Source organism: Pimephales promelas, chromosome 21 (genome assembly GCF_988280905.1).
Source record: "Pimephales promelas chromosome 21, fPimPro1.hap1.1, whole genome shotgun sequence".
Taxonomy (NCBI): Eukaryota; Metazoa; Chordata; class Actinopteri; order Cypriniformes; family Leuciscidae; genus Pimephales; species Pimephales promelas.
Genome location: NC_142789.1, coordinates 25,599,550 through 25,622,948, shown reverse-complemented (window position 1 = coordinate 25,622,948; position 23,399 = coordinate 25,599,550). Strand labels below are relative to the sequence as shown.

The following is a 23,399-nucleotide window of genomic DNA, read 5'->3' as shown; positions in this document are numbered from 1 at the left end:
AAAACGCGTGTACATTTGTAAAATTAATTTTGTTGTAATATGTTTTTATACTTGAAGCAGGAACAGTGCTCTGCGTGTGAGCTCCTTATAGTGTTTAAACAGCATCACAGGAAAAAATACATGAAGTTCTAGACAAAGAATGGTACGTTTTTAAGCCACCATGAAATCAAAATGGGCGATTCTTAATATTTATGGAATATTGCAGTCTTTTATTCATGTGCCCTCATAATCTTTAATCAAAATAACTCTTTTTGCAGCAAAATGTCGAACTCTGATGACCTGTTTACTTGTGCTGGGGCGGACCTGACACTCACACGACATCATGCCAATAGCAATCACAACCATCCAATCAATTCCCAATGGACAAAGTCAAGTCCCGCCCTACATTTTTTTTTCTTGAGTTTCACTCAGCTGTTACAATAGGGAAGAAGAGACTATCACAACTTCCATTTCATGAAGACAAAGAAATTCAAACGCTATATTTTCGTTTAGCATTTACTGAATGGCCATATTGTTATTCAAGTTTTAATGACATCACAATTGTTGTAAAAATGTAAGGGAAAAGGGGAGGCAACCAATCATTCTTAACTTCTTCTTGACAAATACAACATGACAAAATGCACTTACAGGCACCCTAAAAAAACAATTTATTGAGCTATCACAAAACAAAACAAAACAAAATATGCAGGAGACACAAATAAGAGCACACTGCAAAACAAATAAGTTTTGCATTTTCTTATATACAAAGTCAGCAACAGATCCACTGGTTTTATGTGTGGATACAGATAGTCACACAAAGAAGAGAGGACACTATTCTATACAGTGCTGCACAGAGATAATAACACGAGGAAACAAGCATTGCCCACAGACCTGCTGCTTCGAGTGAGTACCGACAGCACATCATGTCTGAATGAATGAATGCACAGATGAAGAGAGAAATGTAACCGGTGAAAGCCTGACCTCCATTCATTAAATACAAAATGTCTCATTTCTGGGCACTCATGTGAGACAGATGATTAGAAAATATGGGGGAAAGCATGTGGCATATATTAAAGCCCTTTATAAACTGATTCAACATCATTCAATCTTGAACAAACAGGGCTGTCAAACGATTAATCGCATCCAAAATAAAAGTTTGTGTTTACATAATATATGTGGGTGCACTGTGTATAATTATTTTGTATATATATATATATATAATCCACACACATTCATGTATATTTAAGAAAAAAAAGTTATTTATATATAAAATATTTATATTTATATATAATATAAATTATATATAAATCTATATACAGCATATACAAATATTTCTAAAAATATATACAAGCGTGTGTGTGTATTTATATATATAATAATTATACACAGTGCACCCACATATATTATGTAAACACAAACTTTTATTTTGGATGCGATTAATCACGATTAATCGTTTGACAGCCCTAATTAAATTATAATATCATAACTGACTCAGTCCTGCCTATTTTTAATTATTTCTCTAAGAAAAATCTCCAAAAAATCATTACAGCTTATTAATATGTGTATTCACCAACTAGTATTTGGATGAACAATATTTGTATTTAATGTTAAAGCGTCAGCAATCAATGCATCTATCAGGCATTTTTATGGCAGCACAACTAAAGCTTTGTCCTTGGTTAAAGCCTAAATTTTTTGGGCAGATTCATCAATTATAAAAAAAACAAACAAATATCTTAAAGATATAATCCGAGGGTCAACACAAGATATGAAGAAATCTTAAGGCCTGCTTCATAAAACAACACTATTTCTACCACAGAATAAAACATAAAAAAGCTGATTGAAACTTTTTCTCTCACATTTCAGTTTATATCTTGCAATTCAGACTTTATAACCTGCAACTGCGTGTTTATATTTCATAATTTATTTATAAGTCAGCATTGCAGGATATAAACTCAGAAAAAAAGTCTGAATTGTGAGATAAAAGGTTGCAATTACCTTATTTCTATTTGTATCCTGTGAAAACTCCTGACACCTCTGAGGTAGATTAGAGACGCAAGAACAGTCTGAAAGCTACAGCAGAAAGTCGTCAAGCAACGTGTTGGCGGAAAATTACTCCACTGAATCATGCAGCTAATAGTCAGGGAGTCACTATTAAGTCATAAATAATAACATTTTATAGCAGAAGACAACTGCAGTGTTGTTTTAGCTGCTATAAAACTGATATTTACAAGACAGGATAAATTCGCAACCTTTAGGGACTTGATAAAACAACAAATAAAAGATCAACAACAAAACTATGTTAGCCAGTACTGAAGCAATCAGATAATTATGTAATGATTGGAGTCCTAACATGTATGTATGTGTAGACATAGACAATGAAGACGGCCATTAAATGAATATGTGTAATTATGAATAAGTTGATAATAATGGAGTTCGTGGTTATATAACACTATATCCATTCTGGGCAGTCATAAATGTGAGCATTTGCAGAAGGCACTTAACTTAATGCTCACTAATTAATGTAAATGGCGAGATGACCATCAGCGATACACTTTATCCCATTAGAAGAATTGAGATGTTTCACGCTCAAGGCTACTGTGTGTGAAGCTTGTCCATGAGCTGTAGGTCATGAATATTAATGAGCAGGGTTTTGTTATTGTAATGAGTCTCAAATAGGAAAAGATTTAGACAGAGCCGTTGAGACAATCTGAAACGTGAGGCGAGTTATTATAAAACTTGATAAATATTAATTATGTGATAATAAGCCGGAAGAACTCCTTGAATTGCTGAAAGGCAAATATAAGTTGCTCTGCACATGGATTTAAGGAAAAACATCAACTAAAAGTACACTACCATTAAAAAATGTGGGGTCTGGAAGATTTTTGTTTTTGAAAGAAGTCGGTTATGCTCAACAAGGCTGCATTTATGATTTTGATTATGATTTAGAAAAAAATTAAAAAATATATTATTATATTAAATATAATTTTTATATTAATTAATTATATTATTAAATTATTAATATTAAACAATATTACAATTTTAAATAACTGACTTCTATTTTTCTGTATTTTTAAATGTAATTTATTCATGTGATGCAAAGCTGTATTTTCAGCATCATTACTCCAGTCTTCAATGTCACATGATCCTTCAGAAATCATTCTAATATGCAGATTTACTGTTCAAGAAACATTTCGTATTATTATGAATGTTAAAAATAGTTGTGCTACTTAACATTTTTGAGGAAACTGTGACACATTTTTATTTCAGGACTTTTTGATGAATAGAAAGTTCAAAAGAACAGCATTAATTTGAAAGCGAAATATTCCGCAACATACAGTAGATTTGATCAATTTAAAGTGTCCTTGCTGAATAAAATGATTAATTCCTTAAAATTCTTACTGACCCCAAACTTTTGAATGGTAGTGTACATTAAAAATGCACTGAAGCTCTAAATGCACAATACTAGCTTCTAAAATGTCCGTTCGAACCACCCTTTGACTTCACTAGAGGGAGTAAAAATTCTTTCGCGCAATAAATTATACAAAATAATACAAGCAGCTGTCTAAACATATTTCACAGGAAAAAGGGGGCCAATTCCAAAGCAGATATAAGCTATATTGCTTTGTCAATGGTCAAAAGAACATTAGGTCAAAGTAAAGTAAAATCCACTCAGCCAACAAAACAGGCCGAATGGTAGCACATCAAGAGTTGAGTGGAGACAGAGGCCCACGGGTGAGGATGTGTTACTGACAGTCTGTGTAATAGAGAATGAATGCTACTGGATAGACAGATGCGTCGCTCTGATGAGGAGCTGGGGTTATGGGTAGGATTGATCTCAACTTCTCCGAGATTTTGAATGCTGGATCAACCACTGCAATGTGATATCTGCAGGAAGAGGAAGAAATGAACAATTATGACGATTATATAATATTTCCTGATGCACTTCACATCCTCTCCCAACCTAAACTAAAGCTCAAATGACACACTATACACTTACGCACTATGCTTTCAACCATGCAGTGTATAAGGTTATTTGGTCATTCAACATCTGAGTCTGAATGAGTCACAGTAAGATGGTTTGTGAGTCATTTGATTCAGTATTGTAAATATAGTTGAATTAAGACCTTTCTTTTTTTCCAGTTCTGAACGCACAATGTTCTTTGTGCCTTTCTCACCCGCATTTTTACAAGTAATTTGGTTTTTTAATGGAAGTTTATTGAACCTTTGGACAAAATCTAAAAATAATTTTTTGACCAGTTGTCACAGTTTCACATTTGCAGGTGTATAAAATGCAGTAACTCTCACCTATATTGTCTTTCTCTTTGCATGAAATGGAGTAGCAGCAGATCTCTCGGTCTTGAATCGCAGACAGGTTCCTGCAGAAAAGGAAACAACATTTGAGAGTAGCCTCACAGGAACTTTTTGTGAAGGTATATTGTGGAAATGTCACAAAATCCCAGAACCACCACTCAATAACAAAAAAAGGAGTCTAAAAAGAGGAAGGCGACGCAGTGTTACTGATGTAAAAAAAAAAAAAAACTCCATTACAGTCAAAAAGTATCCAGAGATCATATGACAGGATTGTGCAACAGTGCCCACCCCCTTTTACAAGGTAAATCCCAACATTAAAAACATTGATTTGGAGCGAAAAAGTTTTTGAAAATCGGATATGACAATAGGACAGGGGTTCGAGAATGTGTACATAATGGCTTTAGTGAGGGAAAGAACCACAATCCCATGAAATCCCATCAAAACCATGCAAAATATGCATAAAAATACAAACATTTCAGTATTTTGAGCATAGAGAGATTGCGTCATTTGCAGTGCTTCATGGGAATGGGCAGAGCTGAAGAGCAATAGAGTGCCAACAGAGTTCAGAAAATTGCTGAAGAGCAATAGAGTGAGCAAGAGTCATTTTCCCCATAGACTCTTGGAAAATCGCAAAAAAATAGTTGTGTTGTGATCCTTACACGTTTTGTCTATCAAGATAATCTTTACAAGTTAATCCAAAATGTATACATTTTGAAGCCTATATAAAGTAAAAAAAAAAACACAAGCAGACACAATAAAGTAAAAAAAAAAAAAAAACGTGTTTTATGTCACAGTTAAAAACGTGAAAATATTTAGAGGCTTTGTTCACCACAGACCTTATTTCAGGCGATTTAGCAAAAACCCATAGACTTCAGAGCGAGGGAACTGGGAGTGCTAAAATGCCTACTCACTTCCACATTTTGGCCTACAAAGTGATGTCATAACTTCGGCACTCTATTTTAGGGTGATCATATTTTTGATTACCAAAATTCAGGACACTCGGCCCAGCAAACACATGGGCCAACTCAAATGATACTCAAAGTTTACTCAAAGATACCTTATTAATTTCAATACATTTGAAGTAGGTTATGCCTCCTCTGTATGGATAGAAAATTGTTATATTGTTATATGAAAACAGGACATGTCCTGGGAAAACAGGACAGTTGGTCACCCGTCTATTTAGCTTCCTGATTGGTGTAATTTCCTGTACAGCATCATGGGTAATGTAGTTTTTCCACCAGGAATTCCGCTGACAGTAAATGGGCTGACGTCTTCAGTAAAAGCAAATACCATCAATTAACAACAACCTCATCACTCACAGTAGGTCTGTCTTTAAAGGCTTATGTTATTGTTCAAAATCAATTTCCCTATGGAGAAAATGAATGAGTTTTTACTTCCAGTACACAACGGTCGCGTAATATATGGGTCTCAATAAACCAGGAAACACTAAATGAATCTCTCACTCTCATTACCCCAAACGTATTAGTCAAGGAATAGCGTGAAGAAAGATCAAATAATGCAGCTTACATCTTTTCGATGAGTTGTTTCTCGTCTAGTGCAATAGGGATGTCTCTTTTGTTGCCAAGGACAAGTACCTGTGAAGGATAAAGTAAGAATAAATCACCCACAACGCACCTCTTAAATTGTCTTTAGATTTAAACTCCATGTTTCACATTGGCAGTTTTGCTTTCAGTGCTTAAAGATTTATGTATTTGGGTGTTGCTCATACATCAGATCGTGCTAAAGCTGTCTTTTTAAATGGTTGGCTTTAGCAAACGGTAGCCGTCCCATCACTCCCTACAGACAGATAATCAATGAGCGAACTGTTTCCTCCAGTGAGGACATCTCGGACCACAGGAGCTGACAGATGCTTAGTCATGCTCTTTAAATACAACACAGCAGCAATGGAAAAATCTGGACAAGGTGTGGTGCGATGGATAGGCTTGAGTTCCTGCCGTTTTGGTAAATCCAGCAGGAAGTATTAATAACACAGACAGTCTTCCATTAACACCACAGGGGAAATGATCCGTTACAATAATACAATTATTATTAGAAAAATTAATCAAATTCTACTATAATTCTCTTACAGGAATGCCTTGCAGTTGTGGTTTGTCTAACAAGTTGTGTAGCTCGTTTCTGGAGGCTTCCACCTTTTCACTATCTGCAGCATCCACCATGTACCTAAAAACACCAACAGTTCATTAATGAGCCTTGATAATATAACAGTAATGTAAACACTAACACTTTATATAAGGGATTATAGACAGTTAGCCAGTCATTATTGCTAAATAGATCTTGACTGGGTGATCAGGACAAAGCACAGCAGTCCCAATTTATTTTGTGATTAATGACCAGTTGACTACATTATCCCACTTACACAGCTACTTCACAAATAAATACATAAATAGACACGAAATGTTTCTTGAGCAGCAAATCAGCCTATTAGAATGATTTCTGAAGGATCACGTGACTGTAAATGTGACCAAAATTAGCCAACTAACTAAATGAAACAGAATACATTTCCTAATAATATTTCACAATATTACTGTTTTTACTGTATTTTTGATCAAATAAATACAATATTAGTATTTAGGAACCATTTTCTATGGACTGACCAGCAAAGAATAATTAGCAACAATATTATAATATGCCTAATTATAAGTTCTCTCTCATCATACCTAACTGCTCAATGCCACTGACCAATCAGAACCAAGTATCGCAGAGGGTAGTATAAACATATTAAAAGTGTCTGAGGGAACAGACAGCAAATTTTACTCACACTATGGCGTTGACGCCCCGACAGTATCGTTCCCACATGCTCCTGAACCGCGGCTGCCCGCCTATATCCCAAATCTACATGAGAACAACACATTTTTGCTACAGGGTTGGGCATGATTGCAGGCATTGGTGATGTAACGTGATGTGACTATATAATTGAATATGATGTGTATGAAAGTGTGTAAAACTGGATTCAACAAAACCACCCTTGATAATTGGCACAGAGGAGACTAACCTTTATGGTTACGTTGCCTTTGGTGACTTTCCTCATGTTGAAGCCGACCGTAGGGATCATGTCTTCGTTGAACTGACCAGACTTATGGGAAATAAACACGTAGATCGTTACAATTAAATGGATAAAACAAATCTACACGTGAAGGGATGCGAAGATTTACAAAATGACAATCTAATAGTCTGACATTTCACAAAATAAAACACACGAGAGGAAGTCAACGTTACAATTCAGAAACTCATGGGTATTTTTAGTGACCGTAATGGGAATTTTTGGTATCACAGGCCAGAGAGCTTCATGTCACATGATTTAGTAAATTGTACAAAAGAGCAAAATGATTGGATTCACCATGTGTCTCAAGAGATTTCATGTCTCACAAACAGATCTTTTTTGGGTGAAAAGGGGAAAGCAAGATCTTTCCTTTTAAAATATGATCATAGCTATTCAAGGAGCGAGATATTGCAAAACCTCATTAAATATAGAAATCTAAAAGAGCTTAGCTAACTTGAAGGTCATATTACATAACACTTAAGTGTTACAATTACAATTAAGTATGAAACTTAATTGGTTCACATTTATGAGTGAGGAATTACTGAAAGAAAAAGAAAATGGGTTAAATGAACAACTCATAGGCCTAAATCGTTCTCTGAAACTAGAATGACACCTGCGAGTGCGAGATGTTGAAAACGGAAGAGATGTTTCTCTTTTCCTCTTTGAATTCGGACCATCATGTGGAGTTGTGAAAGTAAAATGAACTTAGAAACCCTGGCTTTTGTAAACTCATTGTGCTGCATTGCAGAAACTTTGAAAAAAGCCCACTTTTCTTTTTTTTACGAACCCCCAGTGGGACAGATTCAGTCTGCTGTCCTCCGAGACCTTTCCAAATACAGGCCACACCAAGGTTGTTTCCAGGTTTATGTTTTAATAAGATGCAATGCTCCACTTGCATTCAAATAAAACATTATTGTGACATCTTAGTGTCACAAACTTACAATCGGGTATTCAAAATTAAAACCACAAGGAGCTTCCAGAAAGGCAGGATTGTTTTCAGCAGTGATTGATCACATAATTATCTATGAAGGAAATCAAAAAGAGATTGTGGACCAACGTCAACATGGAAACAAAGCCATAATTCCTCATTTACATGTCTCACTTTGTGGTAGCTTACATTATGTATGAATTTGTTTACATCCGATTTAAACTTAAACACTAAAGCACACCATTGGAATCTCATCCATCCACCCTAAAAGTCATCTTCAAACATGGAGAAACTAGAACAGGTTTGAAATGTATATTTCATGTACAATCTAAAACGTCATTCAATCACGTCAAAACGTCAAAACGTCAAAAAAAAAAAAAAAATCACACCCATATTCCTAATTACTCATATAAAAAGGCTTAAACGCCACTGTTCTGCGCCCCCTGTCAGACTATGACATGACAACAATAACATAAACAGCTCAGTCAAGCTTCAGTGTTCAAACTCAGGAATTAAACTGGACTTACAGCGATAACGTTGACAAAAGTGGTTTTTCCAGAGTACTGCAGTCCCACCAGCGTCAGCTCCATCTCCTCCTTCCAGAAGAGCGACCTGAACCAGTCCATGAGCCGGTGGATGAGTGCCATCATCTCTGCTCTGTGCTGCTGGATGAGCTGCTCTACGGTCAGGATGATGCAGGGCAGATGCCGTTCCTGCTGGAGGCAATCGAGGAGAAAGAGGAAGCGGCTGGGGGGGGTCATGTGACAACTACTGACGCACAATAAACGCGTTGCTGTCGGCAACAATGTGGAAATCTTTCAGAATAAAAGTCCGCGAAAACTCGAGTTGTGTTGATGGACACTTTGAAGTGTTTGCTTAAAAGTAACAAGAAAGAAAACAAGCAAATAAACATTTGGAAAACTTTGTATTTCTTTGTTAGCAGAAAACATAATTTATTTATTGACAACATGTATTTAATAAAGTAATCTTTGTTTTGGACTGTCGGATAAATAATCAAAATAAAAAAAAATATTTATTTATGAAACAAATAAATAAATACATACATATATTAATTGAATGCATTACATTAAACGTATAACCATTATTCATGCAAATGCATTATTATATTTATAAACATTATATATATATATATATATATATATATATATATATATATATATATATATATATATATATAATAAATTAAAACAAGATATAAATTAACACGTAAAGTGAAGTAAAAGTAAAATTAAGTAAAATAATTGGCTATATACAAGAGTTAAAGAAATGTATAAATTGAGACGCTAAAGTCTCATCTCACATGAGGACCGTAAACATTGTGAATAAATCTTTTTTACAGTCCATGGAATAAATACTGTAAAAACATGTAAATATGTAAAAAGAGGTTCATTGAAGTTCATTGATATTCCACGCGATGGCGCTAAAAGCTTTATAATAGGGGGATGAGACCTTCTTTCGTCATGTCGTAACATGACCGCATACCTCCTACAAGCAGCATAAATATGTAAAATAAATAACGTTGTTTACTGAAAACATTTCCACTGTTGTACGGTTATCTATTGCGTTGTTATTTTATAAATGTTATTTTGTAACTGTTTGTTTGTTTGTTTGTTTGTGTGTTTGTTTGTTTGTTTGTTTTAGAAACAAATCATATTGCTTTTTTGAATTCTTTTGAATCCCTCACCTTATTTTTTTCTCCTGACCATAGATGAAACAAAATCTTATCTCAGCACTTTTGATGAATGTCTTCTTAATGTTAAGTGATCTAATTCTGTGTCTCTGGAAAATAGTGATACATGACATTCTATTAAATATATTTTTGTGTCTATTGGTTAATGAGGGATTTGTGGACACACATTTTGGGTGAAAGTAAGTTTTTGAAAGTTTTTATTTTGAAGTAAAAAAAAAAAAAAGATCAATAATAACCCTCGAATAATAACCTCCATTAAGTTGTAATTAATGGGGTTAATTTTCAGTATTTTCATGAATTAAAATCTTAACTTTCATTAAAACATATGTTAGTAGGGTGAAATCTTTAAATTTGCATTCATCGTGTTGCTATTGTGACATATCTTCATTTAAATTTGGGTATAGAATAATAAATCATAATAGGCTAATAAATCTCTTTTGGTATTCTGCTTTGTCTGTCTTCGCAATTCAATTGTCAAAATAAAAACTTAAATACAACAGTTTATTTGCTCTTTTACATTAATTACACTTACATTAATTACACAATAGGGCCTATATATAAATATTAATACTACACTGTAAAAAAAATATTGTTGGTTTAACTTAAAAAAAGTAACCTGGTTGCCTAAAAATTTAAGTTAATTGAAATGGACAAATTGAGTTAATACAATGAAGGAGATTAATTTAATCACCAGAAACTGGAAATATTATGTTATATATTATATATATTATATCTGAATAATATAATAGTATAATATTATATCTGAACTACAGAAGAACAAAAATTAACAAAAGAACAAAATTAGCAAATGTTTCTATTTTTATATATATATATATATATATATAATAACACATTGGCTTTTATATGCGTCATCGTCATGCACATGCTAAACTTATAGCTAAATATCTTACAATTCAAAGGTAAATCCACTTTGTTCTTAAGGGGGCATCTTCATCCTACCCCAATCAAATTGACTAAAGATAGGTAACAACTAACAATACTTTATAGCCTAAGTTCCTCTTAAAACATTAATATCGATGATAACTAATCATATCACGAACAGAAAACTTTACTCATTTACAGACAACACATAATACTTTTTGTTGTTGTCCCACGATGCTGAAACGTGTTGTTGTCCTGCCATGACCGCTGTGAGGATGTGTGGCGTGTGTGTGTGTGTGTGTGTGTGTGTGTGTGCTGCTGTGCTCTTGCTTCAGTGCCGTGTGGCTCTACATCTGAGGCCCAGTGTGTGTGATTATTACTCCGCTGCCTATTCACATCCCAGCGGGGCGGCGGAGGGAAACTGCACTGGATCGAGCACACACACACACACACACACACACAGCCAGACACGCGGGAAGACTAGCCTATTTCAACAGATAACGAGCATTATATATATATTTCAACAGATAACGAGCAACATTAGGAATGGACGTGGTTCATCTAAGTATGTTAATCGCCTGCAAAGACAAATAATAATAATAATAATAATAAACGATTATGTTCTTTGCTAATTTTGGGGGGTTATATACGTCACGGTCTTCTAATCTAGTAGAAAAAATGTCTCGCATAACCTGACGTTTTTTGTTATCGACAGATTCGTGGACTTTAGTTAGGAGCAATATTTGTGACCTGACTCTTTATCGTATTGTGTATCTAAAGGATTTGCATAGACAAATCAAGTTTATGGGTTATGTAAGTGTTATATAAAGGCGAACTGTGATGATGGGAAAAACAGAGAGGTTGTTTTCCCAGCTAAACATGTTCTTAGCTCTCCAACACACACTCAGACACATGGTTTCCACAGGAAAAAAAACTTTATTAATACTTTTTCTTTACTGTATGTCAACAATACTTTAGACAAAATATATACATCAAACAACCTTTTCTTAGGTCCCAAAATAAAAAGTAAGTACCTCTTCCTATACAAAACTAATATATCGTTTTAAACATTACATTCACTTTCTTTTGCTTCTATGTTGAATCCAGGATTAAAAATGTAGATATCCGCCATCATGTTTACTGCTTTAAACAGGTAAAGGCAACAGCATGAACAAAGATTTGACCAGAAATGAACACAGAACATGGTGCAGATCGAGTCTAGGTCCAAAAAGCTATGTACACAATCTCATGGCATACATCACTCGGCTGTCTAAAACTCGCCAACATAAATGTGTGGGTCGTGTATCAAAAATACAGATGTACAAGTAGTATAAACAAAATAATTACAGGGCGCAGAACCTCACGACAACTTCACCTACGTGCACGGATGGATGACAAACTCGAAAGCTACCATGTTTACATCACTCCCGTATTTACACGAGCGCCACCTCTCGGGAGTCGATGGCATCCTCGTTTATGCAAGGACATGGGAAGCGTGCACGCGCCTGGGCTCCTCTCAGCCAAAGCAAAGACATTTATTTGGTAGCATTCTAGTCTAAAAGGGCGGTTCTTTTCGGTTAAAGCGGTCACAGAAGCAGAAGAGAGTGGAGCTTCCTGATCAAGCGTCCACGGCACAGAGAAATGTCCAAAAGAAGCAGCATCTACAGGGGTGATGTTTTATTAAAAAAAGGACGTTTTGTTTACATTCAACAAATGAAAAGGTGCTTGTGCAAAGGGCAAAGTCTTTATGGTTGGGGGACCGTCTGCACGTCACATTCTGGGTTATTGTTTTCGACTCAAACATTCGGCACAAGTGCAGAGTGCAGCCGTTCGCCCGCCCCAGGTCCTGTTTCTGGAAGGACAGTGCTCACTGTCCTTGCTTTGACCTTCTTCACAGTGTCTCACAGTGCTTTCCTCCTTTACCCGTCTGCGTCCACGTCTGCTGGCTGTTGAGGGAGCTGATAAGAGTGTGCGAGTGTGTATGTGTGCGCGTGTCTCTGCGGTTGGAGGGAGGCCGTCGTACTTCTGAGAGGAATCAGAACAGCTGTTTGCCGTGTTTGAGGGCGCTTTGAACTGTTGTCTTTGCGCCCTCTTCAACAGAACCCTCTTCGGGAGCTTATTCAGCAGGGACGTCCACTCTCGAGACCAAAACATTCAGAGAGCGGGCTGTTGGCCGACCCCAGAGCCAGTCCTCAGTCTTTGGTTTCCAGGTTTAACGGGGGGACTTGTTTCAGGGCCTGCAGGAGCGCAGGAGAGTCCATGGAGGTGGGAGGGCTTGCGGGGGAGCTCACTCTTGAGGACATGGCCAAGGATGAAGGGAGCTTTTCTGGAGACATGCCCGCCGGGGAGCCGCTGAGGCCTGGGTACAACACAGGCATGGCTCCCGGGTACCAACACTTCTCCAGCATGGGCAGGTACGCTGCGGCCGCACCAGATGGCAAGAGGTAGAAGGGCATGCACAGGGGTTGGTGTGGAGAAAAGCTCATGTAGGGGCTGTGGCCGCCCACTATTTCATGCCCTGACAGAGACTCGTCTTCCGAAGAGTCGGACCTCTGCCGCTTGGCCTGTGGCTCATCCATCTCCTCTTTGATGCTGCCGCCATACTTGAGATCCCCAGCGTCTTTGCCGTAGTAGGCCGACAGCTGGGCCTTCGGGTCCCGCTTCTCAAGCTCGCCTCCGTAGCCGCTGTCGGTATCCGTATCACTCCCGCTCTGCTCGCCGCAGTGAGGATAAGTCCTTTGAATGACGGGCACGCAGTTTTTAGCGTGGCCCTCTGCCGCTTTGGGCTGCAGGCCTGCCGGTTTCTCCCTGCTTTCTTGGGGTTTGGGAGCGGGCTCGTCCAGACGAGGGCTCGGCGGGCTTTGAATGAACTCGGACGCCACTTTTTGAAGGTGGTCGATTATGTGAGCGGGTGTCAGGTCCCGCATGGTCTCCTGGTTGGCCAGGAACTGAAGAACCTCCTTGGCGCACAAGTGGAACCCGGAGCGGAACATCTCCTCACTGGTTTCTAAGTGCCCATTGCCTTGTTCACCTGCAATAAAACCAAGGGTCAGAAAGCTTGCCAATGCATTCCTTCACAACAGTGACGTCAGGGGTGTCAAACTCAGTTCCTGGAGGGCCACAACCCTGCAGAGTTTAGCTTCAACCCTATTTAAGCACACCTGATCAGCTAATCAAGTCCTTCAGGCAAGTGTGTGTGGAACTAAACTCTGTAGGGCTGTGGCCCTCCAGGAACTGAGTTTGACATCCCTAGTCTAGATCATTCGCTGCATTGCACAAACAAGTCTGTCTCAATTTCTTTATTTTGTAATGTGCACGGAAACAAACGGGGGGTGAAAAGTTCAGCAGGGCTGCTTCCTGCGACACGGTCACACATTGCATTATCGTGAACTCACCGATTTGCATTCCGTTCTGCAAGGAAATGATCTTCTGTTGCTGCTGCTCCAGCAGGTTGTTAAGAGCTTTCACATGCTTGAGGGTGAGCTCCAACACAACCGCCTTCTCCAAGTGTCCCAGAGTCTAAAACAGGAAAAACCCAGATAAGCATGTTGATCTTTCTTATGTAACCCTCTCCGCAGCGGTTCAGAGAGGACAAACCTGCGTCGAGCAGGAATGAAGACACTCCTCTCCGCTCACCAGTGCATGCACATGTGCGTGCAAGTAATATTCAAATACTCCAAAAAGACAATCTAACAAGCCTTGTTGACGTATGAATAATGAACTAACGGCAGAAGTTAACATGTGATGTTTACAAGAACATTATAGGAGGGTGACTAATCCAAAAGCAGGACAAACACGATTTATTCATGATCAACAAGCAGGTGGCGCTTTACTCTACAACATAGTGAGGTGAGCCCATCCACTCCCATATTACTTACAGTGAGTTTAAGGTGTTCGGGCAGCAAATCCTTCAACTGCGCGATGCATTCGTTTATTCGGTCCCTCCTTTTCTTCTCGATCAATCGATGAGGCAATTTGTACGTATCCTGGGGGTCAGGAGTTAAAAATTTTTTTTAATTACCATGCGTTAAAAAAAAAAACATTCAAAAACAAACTTAAATAACACTATGTTGTGCAGTTTAAAGCTCGTTAAGAACACTAAAATACATTTATACAAAGTTGGCAAGTAAAAGTACGCAAATATATTTGTGCGTAATTGCGCGTTTCGTACCTTACTGTCCTCACTGCGCTTCATTCCCCGCCGGGGTTTACACATATACATCGGGTAGTCCATTCTATAAAATATAAAATACAGTCAATAAAAGATAAATCTCACAAGAAATCGTTCAGAAACACGAATAAACAGCGTCTGGAAGACTGACTTACCTTTCCATGTCAGAGATATCCATGCCGTGTTTGACCATACATGGTGGAGGCTGAGCACTCGTAATCCTCTCCATTTCACCCTTTCAATATGTCTTAGTGGTGTAAGAAAAGGGTTGATTTATAAAATATGTGTATCTATCAAAACAAAAACTAGATCCTTTACTCTCTTGTCAAAGTCCAAAAGTATTTCCTTCGAATAGTTTTCGTTCCAGATATGGTCCCTCAAAAGTAGGACGCAAAACTGCTGTTGTTGTGAGGTGGAGATGCAGGAGGCGTTTGTCGGCTCCGCTGCTGGTTAAATGAGTGTATGTATGTGGGTGGGTTTGAAGTACGTGTTAAATAAACCCTGTGACTGCAGACACGTCTCGAGCTCCAGTCACATGAGCCTCACGTGTGTGACGGCGCTTTCAGAGCTCAACCCATTTACAGCAGACCGTCCGCCCTCCCGTGTCCCGTGTCCCACCATGCTGCTGCGCGCGCGCTCTCTCTCTCTCTCCGTGCATAATAACAGCTCGTGTCAGGGACGTGTTTTATGAGCGCCTTATCCTGGATTGACATCAAAGAATGATATACTATACAAATATTATATAAAGGGGTTTACAATGGTTCATCAAGCCACACCAAACCTTTAAAAAGGCGCATGCTTTTCACAATTCAACTTATTTACCAATGTAATTACGACAGCACCACAAAATGTCTATTTAAATGTCCATATATATATATATATATATATATATATATATATATATATATATATATATATATATATATATATATATATATATGTATATGTACACCATGTATTAAACAAACTTTTATGTTTTATGATTAATTGATTTGACAACACTAACAATAGCACTAAGACATGAACACATTGCATTAAATATATATAAAATATAATAATAATAATAATAATATACACGTATGTATTAGGCTATATAAACAAACTTTTATGTTTAATGATTTGACTGCACTGATATATATATATATATAGTACATATACATACTGTGTCTGTGATAATATATATATATATATATATATATATATATATATATATATATATTCTTTAATGTTTAAAATGTTTTCTTTAAAAAATATAAATTACATTTTATACATACAAAATGAAAAAGAAAATGCATATATTTTGTATACTATAAATAACATTTTACATGAAATACAACATACAATGCAACACAATAATATATATGTGTGTTATTTACAAATCCCTCTCGAGCGCTGTGTTTGCATAAAGGATTATATTGCTTTACAATAAGCAGCACTTCTGTTTCACACACGCATATGGGCCTGAACGTGAGCGTACAGCAGACGCTTCTAGAAAGAAACGCATGTCATATGAATAATGTGCAGAGCACCTGTTGCTCCATCAATAATGCTAGTATTCATTATCAGAATTCCCCTGGCATGATGCTGGCACATGAGCGAGGACGGCTCAGTTGTCATGGTTACACAATAGTAACAGATGCGCGGGAACTAACGCGCCATTTCTTCGCACCGGGACCATTTGGCGCTCCACGTGCAGCCGCTCATGTCTCTCTCGTGCAGCGGCTCGGTTTGTTGTGGCCGGTTGTATTAGGCGGCGGTCACGTTGAACTCCTCATGGCGGCGCAGGGAAAGGGCGGAGGCGGAGAAACGATTCAATCCCTGGGACTGACGTCACCCGTTTATTTTAGTGCAGGGCAGCTCGAGCTCATCCCAGCCAGGCGCGCGCGCTCTGATGTGATGAACGGCGCTCTCACGCGCGGTTTTAGTTGTAAATAACCCGAAGAATGTCTCTCATAAATATAACGATATTTGATCTGAAAGTCTTTGAAATGGTCGTACAATAACTGAGGTATGGAAGTCCTCGTAAAATAATTAGAGTTTATACTACACATACATGCTGCTTTTCTCTCACCAAAATAGATCAATGTTTATTCATTTGAATGCCTGGATTATTTTATTTGGGCTACAAGAATCGTTTCAGTTTATTACTATTTAAATGAACTAATGTTATATTTACGAGAAAAGTGACAATAAAAGTGAAACAAATTGTTTGTCAATTTCACATATAGTCTATGAATCCAAAGAAATTGCAAGTAATTGTGAGATTTTGAAGTACAAAAACTGAAATGGTATCAGTTTCTTGCAGAACATAGCCTGCTCAAATAATATTTAGGGTTTAGATCTGCTGGTAGCTTTTTTAGAGATTTTGAGGTCTGTTCATAAAATCCAGTTAGTGGAAAAGTAAGGGGGAGTTTGTTGCTTTTTTATGAATTGCAGCAAGAGGATGACACATCATCATCATCCTTCTTCACAGACAGAGGACAGAAGCAGTGCATGCGACTGTTCCTTATTCACTGAATTCATAAATGCATTTCCTGTTTTGGTTGCACACGAAATGGAATGACATGGATGTGTCCCTGAGGCTTAGGGTGTAATATAGCCTGGCAACACTTTAGTGCACATGTGAGGGTGTAATTAGATACTGAATAAAGTTTTAAGTGGTTAATTTCACAGTCGGACCTTATATTAATCGCTTTTATTATTTAACAAGTGGAACAAGAATTTGAATAGATCATGTGATAACTGAACTGTTTGGTTGCTTTAGTCTTTAACAGCCAGCTGTCCCGATGCCAATCAGTGTCATGTTCTGTGTCTTTCTTGTTTAATTAAGGAAAGTCCCCTATTTGACCACAGATATGCTACAATTAGGACCTTTATTTGATTTAAGAGATGGAATGCTGTAAAGACGTCATCGGAGGTTAAGTCTCCATTATCTACAAGCACTTAAAAAAGAAATAATATTTTAACTATTGAAATTGGTACAAGATCAATACAACTTGGCATTACATTTTTGAGTTGTCAAAAAAAATCTATTTTAGTTGTTGTGGAATGTGGGCATGAAATTTTGGTAACACTTTATTTTAAGGTGACTTAGTTACACATTAGAAATAACTATAAATGATGCATTACAAGTAACAAACCTACAGAAGTTCATGTAATATTACAATGTTACAATGTCACCTTAAAATAAAGTGTAACCTACATTTTTATTACGATTGTGACATTAACGGGTCAATTTGACATGTACATTTTATAGTTAAGGGCAGGTGTCTAGACCCAAAATAAAAGAAAATATGCAGTTTGTGATCATTTAATCAAATATACCCTCTGAGGGTATTCACATTTATGTATTCAGCAGACTTTTATTCACCTTATTAAGAAGGACATTACATTCATTAGTTGAAGGTGTATATTTTTATCATTTCATGCATGTGATTTTTGCTGGGAGTCAACATGACTCGCCGGTTTGAACTTTAGGAAAGCACACAAAGATAAAAAAAAAAATGTTGCATTTGCAAAAAAATATATTTTAAATATATTATATTTTCATTTTGGAAAAAATAATGTTCAAAAAACACTGTGAGAATCATATTTTAAAGGGTTTGACACAAAACATGATTATCGCCAGAAAGAGATAACCTTATTTTTTCTATGTAAATGTTCCTTTAATTGTTCTCTATAAATAGGACACCTGACTATTTACATTACGAACGTACTCAGAACATTGAAAAATGACTATATCATCGTGCTCGTACGCCTCAAGGCTTTCACCATCCTGGGGCTCACTGTTGGAATAGCTGGCATATTAACTTATAATAAGGTTCATATACAGTAAGCCCAAAAAGAAAGTGGCATTCACAGACCCACCCATATTAAAGCTACTTGAGTTTCCTATTTCTAACTAAACTGATGGTTTCAAGTCATATTTTCCTCCCTCTGCTTTTATTTCACAAATGTCACTTAACTCGTGGAAGGTTTCAGTCTGATGCAGCACTTTGCACAGGGGGATTTTAGAGCAATAATTTTGACGACGCTGACAAGTGTCAATAATTAAGCATCTAAAGGGCCTGTCTGACACTTCAGTCACACTTTTGCTCTTTTTACAGACAACAGCAAAGTGTTTTAACCCTGAATCGGTTTGGGACTCTCCGGTCTGCGACTCGCTAAACACACGACGGCGCAAAGATACCGGTTTCAGCAGTGTGTGGAAAACAGCCTTTTCCACATCTTCTGCAGATCAACATGAGAGGTCACAGAAAGGGCATTTCCTTAGAGAAGCTTGGGCCGCCGGATCGTATATAGCTTGAATAAAGCTCGACTGTGGTGAATAAAAAGTCACGTCATGAGAAGCCTGGAAAATGATGCAGTCACCCATACATATAAACTCATATTTGGGAAACGAAAACCCTTTTTTTTTCTGTTTTCGCACTTAAATTACTGTTTTACCACTGAAATTAACACATTTGAGTGCGAGTACTTGATATTGTGCCAGTGTCAATAATGAATAAGTATAATGTTAAATAATTAGCAGAGTTACTGATTGATTCCACTTTGTTAGTGGTCGATTTATCACAAGATTTTTTCTTTTGTCAAATCAACTTAAATTTTTTTTTAAGTTCAGATGACTTATTATTTTGAGTTTCTGATGATTAAATCAATTCCTCCTTCATTGGATTAACTCACTTTTTCCAGTTCAATCAACTTAAATTTTTTTTAGGTTAAACCAACAATATTTTTTTACATTGCACCCACCAACACACATACGCGCAAACACAAAATAAATACAAAAACTATATTTCAATTCTGGTCCTTTGAACAAGAAGTACATAATTTATTAAATATCACTAAATTCATTTATATATATATATTAAATTAGGCTTATTTTTCAGTAACAGTGGTGTTAATTATTAGGTTGCTATGAAACCGTATCTCTCTATATAAAAGCAAAGACCTGCAGACATATATACATGTATTACAAGAAAAAATCGAATGAAAATGAAAGTGTCCTGCTTCGCTCTGCTAAAAGATGAAATTGTCTAGAAAAAAAAAAGAGTGATTACAGAAAGAAACTCAGCGAATATTCATCCTGCGTTGAACACACAACAGGCACGATTAACATGGCTCTATGCTGACAGGAATGATATGAGCTCAACTATTTCAGTGCGTTCATTTTAAGACAAAATAATCTTAACTGCAAACAGTTCATCTATTATTACTCAGTATATGACACCTATATGACAATCAAAAAGCCATAAACCATAATAAAGAGCTTCTAATTACTAAACAGAACCTGATTTTATTCATGAGAATTAAAGAAGTTTAAATTGGCAGCATACGCATAATCTCCTTAAAGCTTTTTTTTCTTCTTTTTTTTTTAAACTTTGATATAAATAAATTAACTTAAATACGAAAAAGGCTGTTTTTTCCCCCCTTATACATAAACCAGACCTGATGTCATGTCAAACGTTCCTATTCTACGAGTCCCTGGCCTCTAAATGTGTTTCATAAAGCAAATGAACGAAACAAATAATAATTACTGCAACGTCCCTTTAAGACAATGTACAGATGTAGTTGCATATTATAGTATTAATATTGCACAAAATACAAAAAATAAGACATCAAATACTGACTGCTTTACTGCTATGGGTCAATACAAAAGGATATGTGTCCAAGCAGCATCTACAGGCTGCACATGTTCGTGAGTCTCGCAGGATCTAGTGTAGCTCTCATTTTCACCCAGTGGAAGGCGAGTGATGCACATTCACTTCCTCTTTAACACAAAGAAACATTTGGCACTCGAATGGATGTGAAGAAGTGGGGGGATAAGTCATTTACCCTTCTCGGGTGCCTACAGCCGTTTATTTGGTACACACACAGCAGGCTGTGGTGATGATGTATCTGTGATGTCATGACACACACACACACAGAGGCTGATGGGACAGCTGTAGGACACTTGGCCGGAGTGCGGAGGTTCAGGCGGGCTGCTGGGGGTTCACGTTCATGTGTTGTGGGTGTCCCAGGAGCCCGATCCTTTGTTTCTGTTTCCTCTGCTCTGTCATCTGTCAGAACAAACACAAGATGTTTTGTGCTTATTTTGTTTAAATACATGTATCGAATCTCCTAGTCTCTCCCACACACACACACACACACACCAATAATGGATTTTGTCTACTCGCTCATATAGGAATATATCATTTTAATTTAGAATATATATATTTATAAAACATTATATATAAATAAAAGCTAAAAACTGAGAAAACATTTTATACAGTACTTAAAATTGACACACACACACACACACACACACACACACATATATATATATATATATATATATATATGTACAGTATGTATATATTAGACATAAAAAAAATAAAATAAAAACTAAAAATAAGATAATAAAACATACATATACAAAAAAACTATAGTGCTATATATAAAACATGAAAATACTGAATTCTAAAAATATTGATAAATAGTGTGTGTGTATATATATGTGTGTGTGTGTGTGTGCAATTTCTAAAACCATATAAATAAACCTTAAAACTAAGCTAATAAAACAATAAAAAAGAAAGGTATGTTATATATATATATATATATATATATATATATATATATGGTTATACCATATGAATAAAAATATAACTATCATGGCGTATTATATACATATATATATATATATATATATATATATATATATATATATATATATATAAATATATTTATAAAACGGTTAGTTCCGATCCTTGATTCTGATTGGTCAATAGCTGTGCTTTATTCATGATAAAACATGGCTATGACCGCTTCACTCAACGGGTCTATGTATCACTGCGCAACACATCAGGGACTATTTTTTTCTAGCGGAAGGAAGGCTTTTAGTGATTTTACTTCATGAAAGTTGCACTAATACAATTTTTTTTTTTTACTTTAATATTGGTAACCGTTTTATAAAAGCAATAAGGTACTCGAGGCAAATGCTGTATCGTGAAAGAGTAACGGCTAAAGGTGTTTTTAGGCACGACGCGAAGCAGAGATACAGCACAACCTCTCGTACCTCATCCACACACTTATGTATACATATGTGTATACACACACACACACATATATATATATATATATATATATATGTGTGTGTGTGTGTGTGTTGGTGGGAGGGTGGGGGAGGTGTAAAAAGAGTAATTAAAAAAAAATTTAGTTTAATAGTTAAATCTGTCCCTGCTTCCTTTGTACCATCATTTTTTCAAAACACACATGGGATTTTTTCTTGATTTTGAATCATCCTCGTCTCCTGTTTTGTCTCTCCCACAGATCAGGCATGTCATGCAGTGATGCATTCAGTGTGTCCATTCACGTTGCCTCGGTTATGACCTCATAACACAAGAGCGTCTGTGTTTTAGCTGTGTGTTGTCTTAAAGAAAAGCTTCTGGGAATATAAAATGGAGCAATTGAAGCTACGTCATGCAGCCTTGTGTAACTGAGCTACAAAAAACACTAACTCACACCAATTCTCACGTACACAGTTCCATTGAAATTCACACTGTCTGTACTGAAATCCCCTACTCTGACTCAACAGCTGCAAAAAGGAGCCAAAAACACTCACGCATGTGTTTATTAAAGTTGGTGTCCACAGGAAGCACCTCATAACACTAAACAAACACGGCCATTTAAAGACCGGCACTGCTCGCTCCTCCTGCTAACGTGACTCCATATAAGGAGCTCTCAACTTCAGTTTATCATGTCTGGATCTGTAATCCGGCCCAACAATAATCAATAACAATAACAATACGAGATCAAACGCTTTTAGAGCGGAACCACCTCATGAGATTCGGCCTTTTGTAAAATAAATCTGAAATATTATTGAGTCAGTCCATCAAAGGGACCAAAGGCTGGTCACAGATACTGGGAACATGAGGTCACATGGCTACACGTATCCATCACAGGATGACAAATAACAAACTTTTATTAAAAATAAACATGTTGTTGCATATTTACATTGCTGTGTGTGTCCATGAGGAAAAGGTGATAGAATATACAGTTTGTACAGTATAAACATGTTGTAAATCCAATGTGTTTATTGATTGTAAAATGTCAATTATATTTTAATTATTTGTAGCATTTAGGCATTAGACTGCAGATCAAATGGTCTTGAAATACTGTGTATCAATTAATTAAAATATTTATTTTCTGACATGAGTGTATTCATTTGTCAAGAAGAATATATTTGCTATGGATTTTGTAAACCATTCTCATATAAATGTTGTTGTTTTTTTGCATTATCAACTTTTTGTATTGTAAATCATTTTTGAAATCACATTAATTTGGACGGTGTGCATGATAGCAGAAAAGATGATGGACT

The 23,399-nt window shown here is 36.5% G+C and overlaps 3 protein-coding genes across 16 annotated transcripts in view; all 3 read right to left on the bottom strand.

Moving 5' to 3' along the window:
• Positions 1-3,641: 3,641 nt before the first annotated feature.
• Positions 3,642-9,041, bottom strand: arl8bb (ARF like GTPase 8Bb). The gene is made up of 7 exons (XM_039673325.2): positions 8,807-9,041; positions 7,304-7,384; positions 7,070-7,143; positions 6,378-6,471; positions 5,818-5,885; positions 4,285-4,355; positions 3,642-3,864 (listed from the first exon to the last, which is right to left on the bottom strand). The coding sequence occupies exons 1-7, from the start codon at positions 9,038-9,040 to the stop codon at positions 3,815-3,817; spliced, it is 672 nt and encodes a 223-aa protein (XP_039529259.2). The 5' UTR covers position 9,041; the 3' UTR covers positions 3,642-3,814.
• Positions 9,042-12,458: 3,417 nt separating this feature from the next.
• On the bottom strand, positions 12,459-15,491 carry bhlhe40 (basic helix-loop-helix family, member e40). The gene is made up of 5 exons (XM_039673324.2): positions 15,199-15,491; positions 15,044-15,107; positions 14,751-14,858; positions 14,268-14,391; positions 12,459-13,903 (listed from the first exon to the last, which is right to left on the bottom strand). Exons 1-5 carry the CDS (start codon positions 15,270-15,272, stop codon positions 13,065-13,067), a joined length of 1,209 nt encoding a protein of 402 aa, XP_039529258.1. The 5' UTR covers positions 15,273-15,491; the 3' UTR covers positions 12,459-13,064.
• A 4,353-nt stretch (positions 15,492-19,844) lies between these two features.
• itpr1b (inositol 1,4,5-trisphosphate receptor, type 1b) overlaps positions 19,845-23,399 on the bottom strand; it is a 127,124-nt gene continuing 123,569 nt past the window's right edge. For all 14 annotated transcript variants that reach the window (XM_039673510.2, XM_039673513.2, XM_039673512.2 and 11 more), the window contains one exon: positions 19,845-21,102. In XM_039673510.2, the coding sequence (XP_039529444.2) occupies positions 21,016-21,102 (87 nt within the window). In that variant the 3' untranslated portion in view covers positions 19,845-21,015. The remainder of the gene's footprint in view (positions 21,103-23,399) is intronic.

Bases quoted from the DNA above. Each gene is read 5' to 3' on its own strand.
- arl8bb (XM_039673325.2), bottom strand. From the start codon at position 9,040: ATGACCCCCCCCAGCCGCTTCCTCTTTCTCCTCGATTGCCTCCAGCAG. The intron at 7,144-7,303 runs GTTAGTCTCCTC...GTTCTCATGTAG, and splicing joins AAGGCAACGTAACCATAAAG to ATTTGGGATATAGGCGGGCA. The intron at 4,356-5,817 runs GTAAGCTGCATT...CCTTTTCTGCAG, and splicing joins AAACAACTCATCGAAAAGAT to GAACCTGTCTGCGATTCAAG.
- bhlhe40 (XM_039673324.2), bottom strand. From the start codon at position 15,272: ATGGAGAGGATTACGAGTGCTCAGCCTCCACCATGTATGGTCAAACAC. The intron at 15,108-15,198 runs GTAAGTCAGTCT...TATATTTTATAG, and splicing joins GATATCTCTGACATGGAAAG to AATGGACTACCCGATGTATA. The intron at 14,392-14,750 runs GTAAGTAATATG...TTCCTGTTTTAG, and splicing joins CCGAACACCTTAAACTCACT to ACTCTGGGACACTTGGAGAA.